The following is a 13,225-nucleotide window of genomic DNA, read 5'->3' on the forward strand; positions in this document are numbered from 1 at the left end:
GATATTACTCATGTCTTCCACTGTGAAGACTGACACAAAGTACTAATTAAGTTCTTCAGCTATTTACTTATCATCGATCACTAGCATTCCTGCACCAATATGGAGTGGCCCAATTTCTACTTTTGTCTCTCATTTGTTTCTTATGTATTGAAAGAAACTTTTACTATCATTTCTAATATTACTGACTAGCTTACCTTCATATTTGATCCTCTCCTTCCTTATTTCTCTCTTTGTTATCTGTTTGTTTTTGTAGTCTTTCCAATCTTCTGATTTCCCAGTGCTCTTGGCCACTTTATAGGCTCTTTCTTTTTCTACGATACATTTCCTGACTTCCTTTGTCAGCCATGGCAGTCTAATCCCCCCACCCTGGATAATCTTACTTTTCTTTGGGAAATTTCCCAGTGCTCTTGGCCACTTTATAGGCTCTTTCTTTTTCTACGATACATTTCCTGACTTCCTTTGTCAGCCATGGCAGTCTAATCCCCCCACCCTGGATAATCTTACTTTTCTTTGGGATGAACCTTTGTACTGTTCTCTCCCCACTACGCTCTGCTTCCAGTCGATTTTTGTCAGTTCCTCTCTCATGCCCATGTAATTACCTTTATTTAACTGTAACACCATTACATACGATTTTGCCTTCTCTCTTTCAAACTGCAGACTGAACTCTAGCATATTATGATCGCTGCCTCCTAAGTGTTCCCTGACTTTAAGATCTTTTGTAAAGTCTGGCTCGTTACATAGCACTAGGTCCAGAATTGCCTGCTCCCTTGTGGGCTCCATCACAAGATGTTCCAAAAAGCCATCTTTTGCCTTCTCTCTTTCAAACTGCAGACTGAACTCTAGCATATTATGATCGCTGCCTCCTAAGTGTTCCCTGACTTTAAGATCTTTTGTAAAGTCTGGCTCGTTACATAGCATTAGGTCCAGAATTGCCTGCTCCCTTGTGGGCTCCATCACAAGCTGTTCCAAAAAGCCATCTTGTAAGCATTCCATGAATTCCCGTTCTTTGGATCCACTGGCCACATTATTCACCCAGTCCATTTGCATATTGAAGTCCCCCATGATTACCATGGCCTTGCCTTTCTGACATGCCCTATCTATTTCCTGGTACATCTTGCGTCCCTGGTCCTGACCACTGTTAGGAGATCTGCACATAACTCCCATTATGTTTTTTTTTTGCCTTTGTGATTCCTCAACCCCACCCTCACAGACTCCGCACCATCTGTCCCTGTGTCATTCAGTGCCATAGATTTGATTTCATTCTTAACTAACAAGGCAATCCCACCCCCTCTGCCTACCTCCCTGTCTTTTCCATAAGTTGTAAATCCTTGGATGTGTAACTGCCAGTCCTGAACTCCCTGCAACCACATCTCTGTGATGTCTTCCACATCATAATCATTCATGATAATTTGTGCTGTTAATTTATCTACTTTGTTAAGAATACTACGAGCATTCAGGTAAAGCACCTTAATGCTAATGATTTCCATTATCTCCAGTAATATGTCCTAAGTTATCCTTCCTTTTTGCTTCATTCCTAATCTGCCTTGAATTTAAACCCTCCAGTACAGTTACAACACTGGCATCTATACCCAACAATGTGGAAAATTGCCCAAGTCTGTCATGGACATAAAAAAATAGGGTAAATCCAACCCAACCAATTACTGCCTGATCAGTATACTCTTGATCATCACTAAAGTGATGGAAGATGTCATCAACAGTGCTATCAAGCAGCAACTGATCAGCAATAACCTGCTCAGTGACATCCAGTTTGGGTTCTGCTAGGTCCACTCAGCTCATGACTTCATTACTGTCTTGATTCAAAACTGCTAAATTGCAGAGGTGAGGCGAGAGTGACAGCTCTTGACATCAACGTTGCATTCAACCAACTGTGACATCAAGGAGCCATAGCAAAACTGGAATCAATGGGTAACAGGTGGAAAACTCTCTGCTGGTTGCATTCGTGACACATTGGAAGATTGTTGTAGGTCATTCATCTCAGCTTCATGACATTTCTGCAGGAGTTCCTCAGGTTAGCACTCTAGGCCCAACCATCTTCAGCTGCTTTATCAATGACCTTCCCTCCATCATAAAGTCAGAAGTGGGCATGTTTGATGATGATTGCACAATGCTGAGCACCATTTGTGACTCCTTGGATACTGAAGCAATCCATGTTCAAATGCAACAAGATTTGGACCTAGCCAGGCTTGGGCTGACAAGTGGCAAGTAACATTAATGCCACACAATGCCAGGCTATGACCATCACCAATGAGAGATAGTTTAATCACCTTGACATTCAGTGGTATCATCATCATTAAATCCCCACTATCAACATCTTCGGGGTTACCATTGACCAGAACTTCAACTGGATTTTCAACATAAACGCAGTATCTATAAGAGCAGGTCAAAGGCTAGATATACTGCAGCAAATATCTCACTTCCTGATGTCCCCCCTCCCCGCATAGCCTGTTCACCATCTGTAAGGCACAAGTCTGGAGTATAATGGAATACTTCCCAATTGTCTAGATGCGTGCAGCTGCCAACGACACTCAAGAAGCTTGACACCATTCAGGGCAAAGCAGCTGGTTTGATTGGCGCCACATTCGCAAACATCTACTCTCTCCACCACCAACGCTCAGCAGTAGCAGTGTGTACTACCTCCAAAACACTCTAGAAATTTACCCAAGATCCTCAGACAGCACCTTCCAAACCTACAATCACTTCCATCTAGAAGGACAAGGACTGCAAATACATGGGACCACCAACACTTTCAAGTTCCCTCCAAGCCACTCACCATCCTGACTTGGAAATATATTAATTTTCCTTCACTGTCGCTGGTCAAAATCCCGGAATTCCCTCCCTAGTGGCATTGTGGGTCAACCCACAGCAGCTGGACTGCACTCAAATTTCCCTTCAGTGAGATCTGAGATCTAAATTTACCATTTTATGATGTGCACTTCTATTTACTTCAGTTTTAATGCACTACTGAATCTGAGGCAATTTGCAAGAGAGAAACAAAAGTCAGCGCCTTGCTGAGTCTACATGTGTCCTTATGGAATTTCTTGCTCCCATATTCATAAATTGATCTTCTAATTTAGTCTCACCAATTTTGAAAATAAAAACAGGTTTTAATTATTTTATTCTGGCCATTTTGTATATGGTGAAAATCTGGTACTGCAATATTTAATACATTCTTTTCATGTGACATAAGGCCTATCTTTTGGGCTATTAATATCTACAGTTTATTGGACTGCTTTACCTTTTCTCAGTACTATTACCAATTTTTGCTAGTGTCGTATTAATGTGATCTGATAGATGGCTTAGCCCCTCACAATGTGTTCTGCATTTCAACTGAGCAAAACACAAAACAGTTCTTAGAGGGATTAGAGAGCTAAAAATCTACATGACACTGCTTTCTTATTCCACCTTGTGAGTAGCTTATTCCAGTATTGGAAAAGGCCAGAGACAAATTATCCACCTTTTTGATGAGTATCTATTTATGGAACAATGAAAGGAGGCAGTCAGAGAAGTTAAGAATGGATGAAGGTAGTTTTGAAATGGAATAGTATTAGACTGCAATGTACTCAATTTCATATATTTTGCTTTCAGTCACTGAGCTGAATGTTTCATTCTTTTTCAGGAAAAGAAGTATCGCTTCCAAAATCATGTTGACAAAATGAAAGAAAAAGTAAAGAACGTAGAAGAAAAATCAAAAGAATTTGTTTACAAAGTGGAGGAAAAAAGCCATGATCTTATACAAAAATGGGAAGAAAAATCACGAGAATTTATTGGAAACTTTTTAGAGCTGTTTGGTCCAGATGGAACTTGGGTGTGTATCACAGATTAACTTCCAAGATGTTAGTGGAAAGGTTTGACTAGTATGTCAGTTATCTGTTATTAATATGGCATTAGAAAAGTCCATTGTATGTACAGTTCTTAGACTGAATTCCTTGTGGTTCCTGATAATCAACCCTGGTTTCTCAAGACATGCTTAAGTTGCCACAAACAGCTGGAAAGGGAACAGTATATCAGTAGGCATCTGTGACAACTAAGCATCACACTGCACCAACTCCAGGATAGTGGGCTTGCACTTTCTGCAGGTGAATTGCATTTACTGGGACTTGGACAGTGTTAGATTTTAGGCTTAGTCAAAGTCGTGGAATTTCTCTTGTTTATTCTGTTGGTGATGTGAACTATGGAGCACTCAGTTTTTGAAGCACATAGTCAACGCAAAAGTGTCTCTGTTTAGTTGTCACTAACTGAAATGGAATTTTGTGTGATAATATCTGTAGCTTTGTTCTTTTTCCTCTGTCAGTGCTAAACAGTCAGCATTGCTAGCCTCACTGCCAGATTTCTTTTGGTTCCCAGTCTGAAATAAGTTCTGAATAGTTCCCATACAAGACCAGCTGAGGATCACAGGTTTGCTGTGAAGCAAAGGAATGAAAACTGTTTTAAATAAATAGGTGCAATCAAAAACAAAACTTGCAGCCCTGTGTTTCACAACACAAAAATTCAAGCTTCTGGGAGAGGGACGCACAGTGAAATGTAGCACAACTTATTAAGGGTGTAATAACTGTGCATTTGGAAAGTGGTGACACAATCTGTCCCAGTCAGTATGGATTCACTCAAGGGAAATCGTGCTTGATAGATCTTCTGGTATTGTTTGAGCATGTGACCAGTAGAGTGGACAAAGGTGAATCAGTAGATGTTGTGTAGCTGGACTTGCAAAAGGTTTTTAACAAGGCCCCACAAAATAGATTAGTAAGGAAACTTAAAGCTCATGGTATCAGTGGTGATGTATTTACCCGGATGGAGAACTAGGTGGCAGACAGGAAGCAGAGAATTGGAATAAATGGATCCTTTTCAGAATGGCAGGAAGTGACGAGTGGGGTACTATGGGGTTTAGTGCTGGCACCCCAGCCATCCAGAATATACATGAATGATTTGGACAAAAGATTTGAATGACATGTCTCCAAATTTGCTAATTAACACTAAACTGGGTGGCGGTTGTGAGGAGGATGCCAAGAAGCTGCTAGATGTGACTTGGACAGACTGGCTGAGTGAGCAAATACTTGTGGATAAATGTGAGGTTATCCACTTTGGTCACAAAAATGGGAAGGCAGGTTATTATCTGAATGGCAGCAGTTTAAGAAAAAGTGAGGTGCAACGAGACATGGGGGTTATGGTGGAACAATTGCTGAAGGTTGGTATGCAGGTGCAGCAGGTGGTGAAGAAAGCTAATGGAATGCTGGATTTCATAGTGACAGGATTTGAGTATCAGAGTAAAGATGTCTTGCTGATGTTACACAGGGCCTTGATGAGGCCACACCTGGAGTATTGTATTCAGTTTTGGTCTCCTAGTCTGAGGAAGGACGTTCTTGCTATTAAGGGAGTCAAGCGAAGATTCACCAGACTGACTCCCGGAGTGTTAGGACTGACATATGAGGAAAGACTGGGGCAATTGTTCTTGTACTTGCTGGAATTTAGAAGAATGGGGGGAGGGGGGTGTTGGAATCTCATAGAAACATATAAAATCCTAATGGAACTAGATGGGCTAGATGTGGGAAGCATGTTCCCAATGGTGGGGAGGTCCAGAACAAGCAGTCACAGTCTAAGAATAAGGGTAAGCTGTTAAAGACTGAGATGAGGAAGAATTTCTTCACCTAAGAGTTGTGACGTGTGGAACTCTCTCCCACAGGAATCTGTTGGGGCCAGTTTGTTGGATATGTTCAAGAGGGAACTGGGCATGGCCCTTGTGGCTAAAGGGATCAAAGGGTATGGCGAGAAAGTTAGAATGGGATACTGAAGTTGCATGATCAGCCCTGATCATATTGAATGGTGGCGCAGGCTCACCTGCACTTATTTGCTACATTTTTATGATATGGAAGATCCGGTATTGGACTGGGGTGGACAAATTTAAAAATCACATGACACTAGCTTATAGTCCAACAGGTTTATTTGGAAGCACTAGCTTTTGGAGTGCTGCTCCTTCATCAGGTAGTTGCCCTGATGAAGGAGCAGTGCTCTGAAAGCTATTGCTTCCAAATAAACCTGTTGGACTATAACCATGAGTTGTGTGATTTTTAACTATGTTTTTACATTAGCTGCAATGATTATTAAAGAATTGCTTGCCACCTACAACTGGAAAGCAGAAAAGGCAAAATCCTGGCTGTGTTTGTCATTATACATTGGGATAGATGGAAGTGGGGATTTGGATTATAGTGAGAGCAAGGAACCTCTTCTAAATATTCAACAAAACACACATTAAATGGCAGAGACCATAAACATTCCATATTCAATGGCCAATTTATATTGAACTGACGATCTGCGCAAAGGTGGCACAATAACTCGAAGAGCTGGTCTTGGCATTCTATGCTTAGTTAGGGGAGAATTGGCCAAGGTTCCCATCCTGATTAATATCCAGCAGTGCCTCTTGTAAATGTATATGCTGATGGTGTGGTTAACCATGGTTCATCAGGACAGGGTGAGGGTTGGCTGGGATATCTGCAAATAATCTACTGGATGTTTCAGTTAAGACTGAGACACTAAACAATGATGATCCTCCACCTGAGGAACCAGTCAATTGCTTCAGGAAACAGTGAAGTGAGACAAATTTGCACATAACAAGAAAAGAACAAAATGTATCTTCAATGAAAAATACAATTGCACCAGTTATAATACTATTATCAAAAGTACCTATCCAATATTACTCTGATGAAATTTGATTTGAAAAATTGCCATGAGCATGATTTGTAGCTGAATCAGCCGGAGGTCCAGCAAGCTCTATCCTGATATTGGTAAAGAAATGTAGTGAAATTAGATTAGATTACTTACAGATTAGAAACAGGCCCTTCGGCCCAACATTTCCACACCGACCGCAACCCACCCAGACCCATCCTCTTACATTTACCCCTTCACCTAACACTACAGGCAATTTAGCATAGCCAATTCACCTAGCCTGCACTTTTTTGGACTGTGGGAGGAAACCGGAGCACCCGGAGGAAATCCACGCAGACACAGGGAGAATGTGCAAACTCCACACAGACAGTCGCCTGAGGCAGGAATTGAACCCGGGTCTCTGGCGCTGTGAGGCAGCAGTGCTAACCACTGTGTCACTATGCCACCCAACGTTTTGGGTGTCAAGGTAAAATTCTCATCAGGCAATAGTAAGTTGCCTGTTAACTATAGCTATTGGAGTGGCATGGTGGCTCAGTGGCTTCAATTCCAGCCTCTGGCGACTGTGTGTAGTTTGCACATTTGCCCCATGTTTGCATGGATTTCTCTGGGTCTCTGTAAGGTTTGTGAAGGTTTGTAGCTCAGGTTGAGGTTTAGGGTGTAGGTTTGCTCGCTGAGCTGCAGGTTTGATATCCAGACGTTTCATTACCTGGCTTGGTAACATCATCAGTGGCGACCTCCAAGTGAAGCGAAGCAGTGGCGACCTCCTGCTTTCTATTTATATCTTTCTCCTGGATGGGGTTCCTGGAGTTTATAGTGATGTCATTTCCTGTTCGCTTTCTGAGGGGTTGATAGATGGCATCTAGATCTATGTGCTTGTTTATGGCATTGTGGTTCTTATCATCATCAACAACACTCTCACCGGCATAAAATTCACCAAGGAGGAAGAAACTGACAACAAACTCGCATTTCTGGATATCACAGTAGAAAGAAAGGACAAGGGAGAATTACAAACCTGCGTATACAGAAAACCGACAAACGCTGACCAAATACTCAACTACACCAGCAACCATCCCAACATACACAAACGAAGCTGTATCAGAACACTATTCCAACGAGCCTGCAGCACAGACAAACTTCAAAAAAAGAGAACCACCTATACAATGTATTCAAGAAGAACGGATACTCAAAAGGCACAGTGCGCAGATTCCTCAAGAACAAACCATGACAAGCAGACAAAACACAGCCAGAAACCCTAACCACCTTACCATATATCAAAGAAGTTTCAGAAATGACAGCCAGACTACTGAGACCCCTCGGAATCCTAGTAGCACACAAACCCACCAACACTCTCAAACAAAAACTAACAAACTTAAAAGACCCAGTACAACCCATGGACAAAACCAACGTCATCTATAAAATTCCATGCAAGGACTGCCACAAACACTACGTAGGACAAACAGGAAGAAAGTTAGCCACCATGATACATGAACACCAGCTATCAGGTTCAGGGGAAATATCAGGAACCAGGCAGTGTAGCTGTCTAATAGTCCTTACCTGGGTACACAATGTCTTTTCAAAGATGGTGCAAGTTCCACGTACAGCACACTATTTCAAAATATCCAGGTAGTGGTGAAGTATTCTGGGTACAGTGAGTGGTTGAATGGGGCTAGTATTGGACCAGAAGAGTGCCTTTGGGATAAGGTAAGAAGTTAATGAGTCTGGCTTGATGAGAAAACATGCTGGGAAACTTGACACAACTGACACCACCAGAAAAAAAGTAAGATTCAACTCCATAAAACAGTTTATTCATCCAGAACTTTACAATAACAACCACTTAACAAAAGACTTTGTGTATGTAAAAAACACGGTTGACCTAGTTTAATTAGCTGCATTCATTTACTTAGTATTAATATCTTTAGAGTTTGCAATTGTACTTCTTGTTAGATGTTATTCTGTTATAGAGTCATAGGGATGTACTATGCTGAAACACACCCATCAGTTCAACCCGTCCATGCCGACTAGATATCCCAACCCAATCTAGTCCCACCTGGCAGCACCTGGCCCAAATCCCTCCAAACCCTTCCTATTCAGATACCCATCCAGATGCCTTTTAAATGTTGCAATTGTACCAGCTCCACTTCCATGCCAGAGTTGGAGGAGTTGAGCTAGAGGGAGAGGTTGAATACGCTGTGGCTGTTTCCCCTGGAGTGTCAGAGGCTGAGAGGTGACCTTATAGAGGTTTATAAAATCACGAGGGGCATGGATAGGATAAATAGACAAAGCCTTTTCCCTGGGGTGGGTGAGTCATGAACCAGAGGGCATAGGTTTAGGGTGAGAGAGGAAAGATGTAAAAGAGACCTAAGGGGCAACTTTTTTACACAGAGGGTGGTACGTGTATGGAATGAGCTGCTAGAGGAATTCATCACTTACTCTGGCAGCTCATCCTGAACTCTTATTGCGATGTCTTGTAAACTTTCACTGTATTCATGTGAGTACATGTGACAATAAAACTAATTCTAATTGGTGTAGTAGCAAGTTGGGCTTATTATCAAGGCATTTACTATTGTTGCTCCCCATAGCTCCCGGTCCAGGAAATATGGTAGTGTCCGATGATTTCCACATTTAACTTAATATCTCTGCTGGACCACTCTACTATTCACTGGATCAAAGGGAATTTTTCATTCACGTTTACGAAATTCAGGTAATCTAGTATGCTTGCTCATGGAATGCTTGCAGGTTTACTTATTTTGTTTGTTTCCGTGCCTTACAGAAACAAGTTTTCCAGGAGAGAGGCGGTCGGATGCTGCAAGCTCTGTCTCCAAGGCAAAGTCCCTCAAGTAGCCCAACAAGAGAACGGTCCCAGTCCCCAACATTCCAGTGGCCATTTACCAAAACGTCACCCCCATCTTCCCCGAAAGTTGCTTCTGCCTCCATCAGTAGCATCAGTGATGGAGAAGAGGATGAAAATTGAATGATTGGGAACCTGCAGCACGTGAGCAGATGCATATGATCAGCAATGATGTAATCTCAGGCAAACCTTAGCCTTTTAGTTTTCCTTTCCATCATTCTCAGGCCCTTAACAGAGTCTGACTAATCCTATTATTACAACATGTTTATAGTGCACACATCACAAATATCAGCTTCTAAATTGTCCCCCTCTACAAGAATCTGTGCTATAGTTAATGCTAGCATCACAATGTTCATGGCTCCTGTGTTGACATAAGTCACATGAGACATCCCTCAATGTAAAACCAAAAACATCTCAGATGCCATCTATAAACGGAATGTGTAGGTAAACTATTTGTGACTGATACAATGAAAATGTTTATAATTTTGCCTCATCAAGTACCATAAACAAAATGGGTTGGAAAATACACAAAGCAATAGAGGCAAATTTTAAGACTTTCCCTTTCTTGAGTTGAATCATATGAGAGGTTTTACAAGACAGACTTTTAAAAAAATAAATAACCTTTATCCAGGCTGTATGATAAACATCGGATAGATAAAATCATGATAACACATCTGTTTGTTATTTTCTAAATTAGTGAGCTGTGGGAAAAATAACAATTCAAAAATAGGTCATCTTCAAATGCAGAATCCACTTCAACATTGATTGGCTATCTCATTGTGACCTCTTGCATGATTGCCATCACAGGAATAAGCAAACCAATTTAACCTACTTTTAAATCCAGGAGTAGAAACATTTGCCCAGAACTTGGTGGGAAAATAACGGTGAATTTAATGTACACACCATTATTAGTGTGTAAATAACTTAGCAATTAGTGGCAAGGAAAAGATACCTTGTGAGATGTGAATCACCACAAATTGCTAAAAAATTTGTACTGTTCTGCAGTTAGTCACATGAAAATAGGCATCTTCTGTCAACCTCCCCATTAATTTTCAAGAAATTGCTGCATATGTGCTCTTAAAATGAAACCAACATTGCCATACAAAGTTAGGGCTGGTTCCTAATGACATAAAGGTCCTTTTTATAGTATTTATGTTCCTGAAATACCATCTCATCCCTCTCTGGCACAGAAGGGGAAAAATTGAAATTCAGCTGTTTCTTCCCATTGATAATATACTGTTCTATGAGGATTTTACAATTAAAATAGCTTATTTATTTTTTCTGTATTTAACCTTTCTTTTAATCCAAACATTCTATTTATTGTTCTTTTTTAATTTGACTCTGATGCAATCTATTATCTTTTTGTTCTACTGTTTCTCCATCCTTCAGTTTCATTATTTAATGAAATATACCATTAATTCCTTTTGCTAATTAAGGTCAAATATACCCCATTGATCTTGCCATGTGGTTATTTATTTGTATTTTTCATAATTTGCTGAAAACTATTTGGGGTGAGAGGAACAGGAAAAGAAAACTAACAATGGGGTAAACTGGAGAATGCTATGCCAGAGCAAATTCTGTATCTGAGATCAGAGAGAGCACATGATGAATTGTGTGCAGAATGCTGAATTTATACTGTGGGACATGCAATACACTGAGCTGCGCAAAACACATCCAACATGGTAACTTTGGAATGTTTTGACAGGCAGAAATGCTCACTTGCACAAAACACTTTTTAAACATTTGTGGCTTTGCTTTATAAAAGAATCTTTTTGTCACTTTTCAAAACAGGTATAACATTATGCAAGCGTAATACTTGATGGTGTTCCATGTCCACATAGTCCTATGGCCTTAGAGCGGTGGATCTCAATCGTTCACAAGTCAAGGCAGGAAATGACTCCAGAATTAAACTGTAATTTTGGCAGGATGTAAAGTGGAAACTATTTCTCAGTAAGAGAAGCATCAATATAAATGCATCATCCGTCCCATCACTTCCACTTGCATTGCTTTACTGGTCCATCTTCTGTGCTTTGCACGCAGGAGTCGAGGAACAATATTCTTCAGCTGAAGCAGAGCTGGAGGTCAGGCAGGGATAATTGAAGCATTGTGCACACATGTAATTCATTCCCTATATTAAAATTTGGTCAACCTTCAAGTGGTATTCTATTTAACACAGTACTAAAATAATTTAGTACTAGCGTTAGTTGAAGCATGGTAACTTTTCACAGTATGTTCAGAGGAGTTGAGAAATTTAAAACAAATGTTCCAGCAATATAATTGCATTGTGACAAGTTTGCATTGCAGCTTATTTATATGCATGACTATTAGAATTCACCATGGAAAATATTGCAGAAAGTTCACACAGACAATAGGACATTTTATATCTTATTTATAAATATCGAAACGTAAATGTTTTACAATTTGTAAGTGGCCACTGGATTATAACAAATGCTGGATGTTCCATCTTTGGCAAAAGAGGTCAGAGAAAATAAATGAAAAACATTTTTACCCTGTGCAGATAACACCTGCAACTTAGCTCTGTATCCAAGACATTTACCTAACACCATCTTTGTTTCATGAAAAAGCAGGTTTTATACATAAGTCAGCAATAGGCATTGAAACAGGGGGTCAAGCTGTAAACAAAAATCTCAAGTTTTATTATTCCCCAATGGCTGGGCATTGGAAATATCCCACTTGAGCATTATAATGAGAATACCCAATGATAGAACTGTTTATGTTACAACATCATACTGTAATGGAAACTAAAATTGAATCTAAATTACAGCTAATGCAGAGTTTTGTTTGTGGTGAAAAAAGTCTCATAGCTTTAAAGTTCCAGAATTCTTCAGTGTCTTCAGAGTTGACCAGTAGCAATTAATTTTTTTTTGAGAGTTTAAAGTCAGGCATTTTTAAATTTCAATCTGATCAGTAAGTTTCCCAATAGAACACCAGATATTGTTATCCTTGTTCAATGAACTTCTTAATAGTTGACAACAGACCCATAAAAATCTGTTGTGAAAAGTTACTGATCGTTCCACAATAGAGATCAGTAATTATAACATCTTCTGTGAAAATCACTGCTGGCACTAAAAGGACTAAAGACCCAAAGCAAATAAAACCAATGACTATATGGATGTCACTTTTTCTATGTCTTTTCACAATAGCATTTAGTTCTAATCTCAAAAGTTCAGAGGATATTACAAACTTTGCACACCTTAAGTTGTAATCTGAGTGAATTATTGGATCCTTGTCAAACAGGAAGCTTTCACAAGTATAAGTGTACAAGCTTACCTGGCAGACAATTCAAAATGTTTTCCATATAATAAAAAATGCTGTCAAAATGAAGAAAATAACAAATTTACTTTTGACTTCTACTGAAACTTTATACACACAACCCAAAAACCAAAAGGCTGTGGATTAGTAGCTGTCCGGATATGTATGTAATGTGTTAAGATTAAAATTAGTTGTATGCTTTCATCCAGCAACTTTAATGCAAGACAAAATCAAAAGCTGTTTCACAGGAGTTTTCAAACTATCTCTGACACAACTGATGTCAAATTATCTGACCTTTGACATTCATGGCATTATTATTGGTGAATCCTCAACTACCAACATTGTTGGGTTACCATTGATTAGAAAATGAACTAGACCTACTGTATTAATACTGTTATTACAAGCGCAATTAGCAGTAAGTAGCTTGAC

The 13,225-nt window shown here is 39.9% G+C and overlaps 1 protein-coding gene across 2 annotated transcripts in view; it reads left to right on the top strand.

Annotated features, from left to right (window-relative positions):
- Nucleotides 1–10,318, top strand: part of LOC122555086 (choline-phosphate cytidylyltransferase B) — a 66,467-nt gene extending 56,149 nt beyond the window's left edge. For both annotated transcript variants that reach the window (XM_043700757.1, XM_043700758.1), the window contains 2 exons: nucleotides 3,638–3,826; nucleotides 9,446–10,318. In XM_043700757.1, the coding sequence (XP_043556692.1) occupies nucleotides 3,638–3,826; nucleotides 9,446–9,646 (390 nt within the window). In that variant the 3' untranslated portion in view covers nucleotides 9,647–10,318. The remainder of the gene's footprint in view (nucleotides 1–3,637; nucleotides 3,827–9,445) is intronic.
- Nucleotides 10,319–13,225: the final 2,907 nt, after the last annotated feature.

Source organism: Chiloscyllium plagiosum, chromosome 12 (assembly GCF_004010195.1).
Source record: "Chiloscyllium plagiosum isolate BGI_BamShark_2017 chromosome 12, ASM401019v2, whole genome shotgun sequence".
NCBI classification, from domain to species: Eukaryota; Metazoa; Chordata; class Chondrichthyes; order Orectolobiformes; family Hemiscylliidae; genus Chiloscyllium; species Chiloscyllium plagiosum.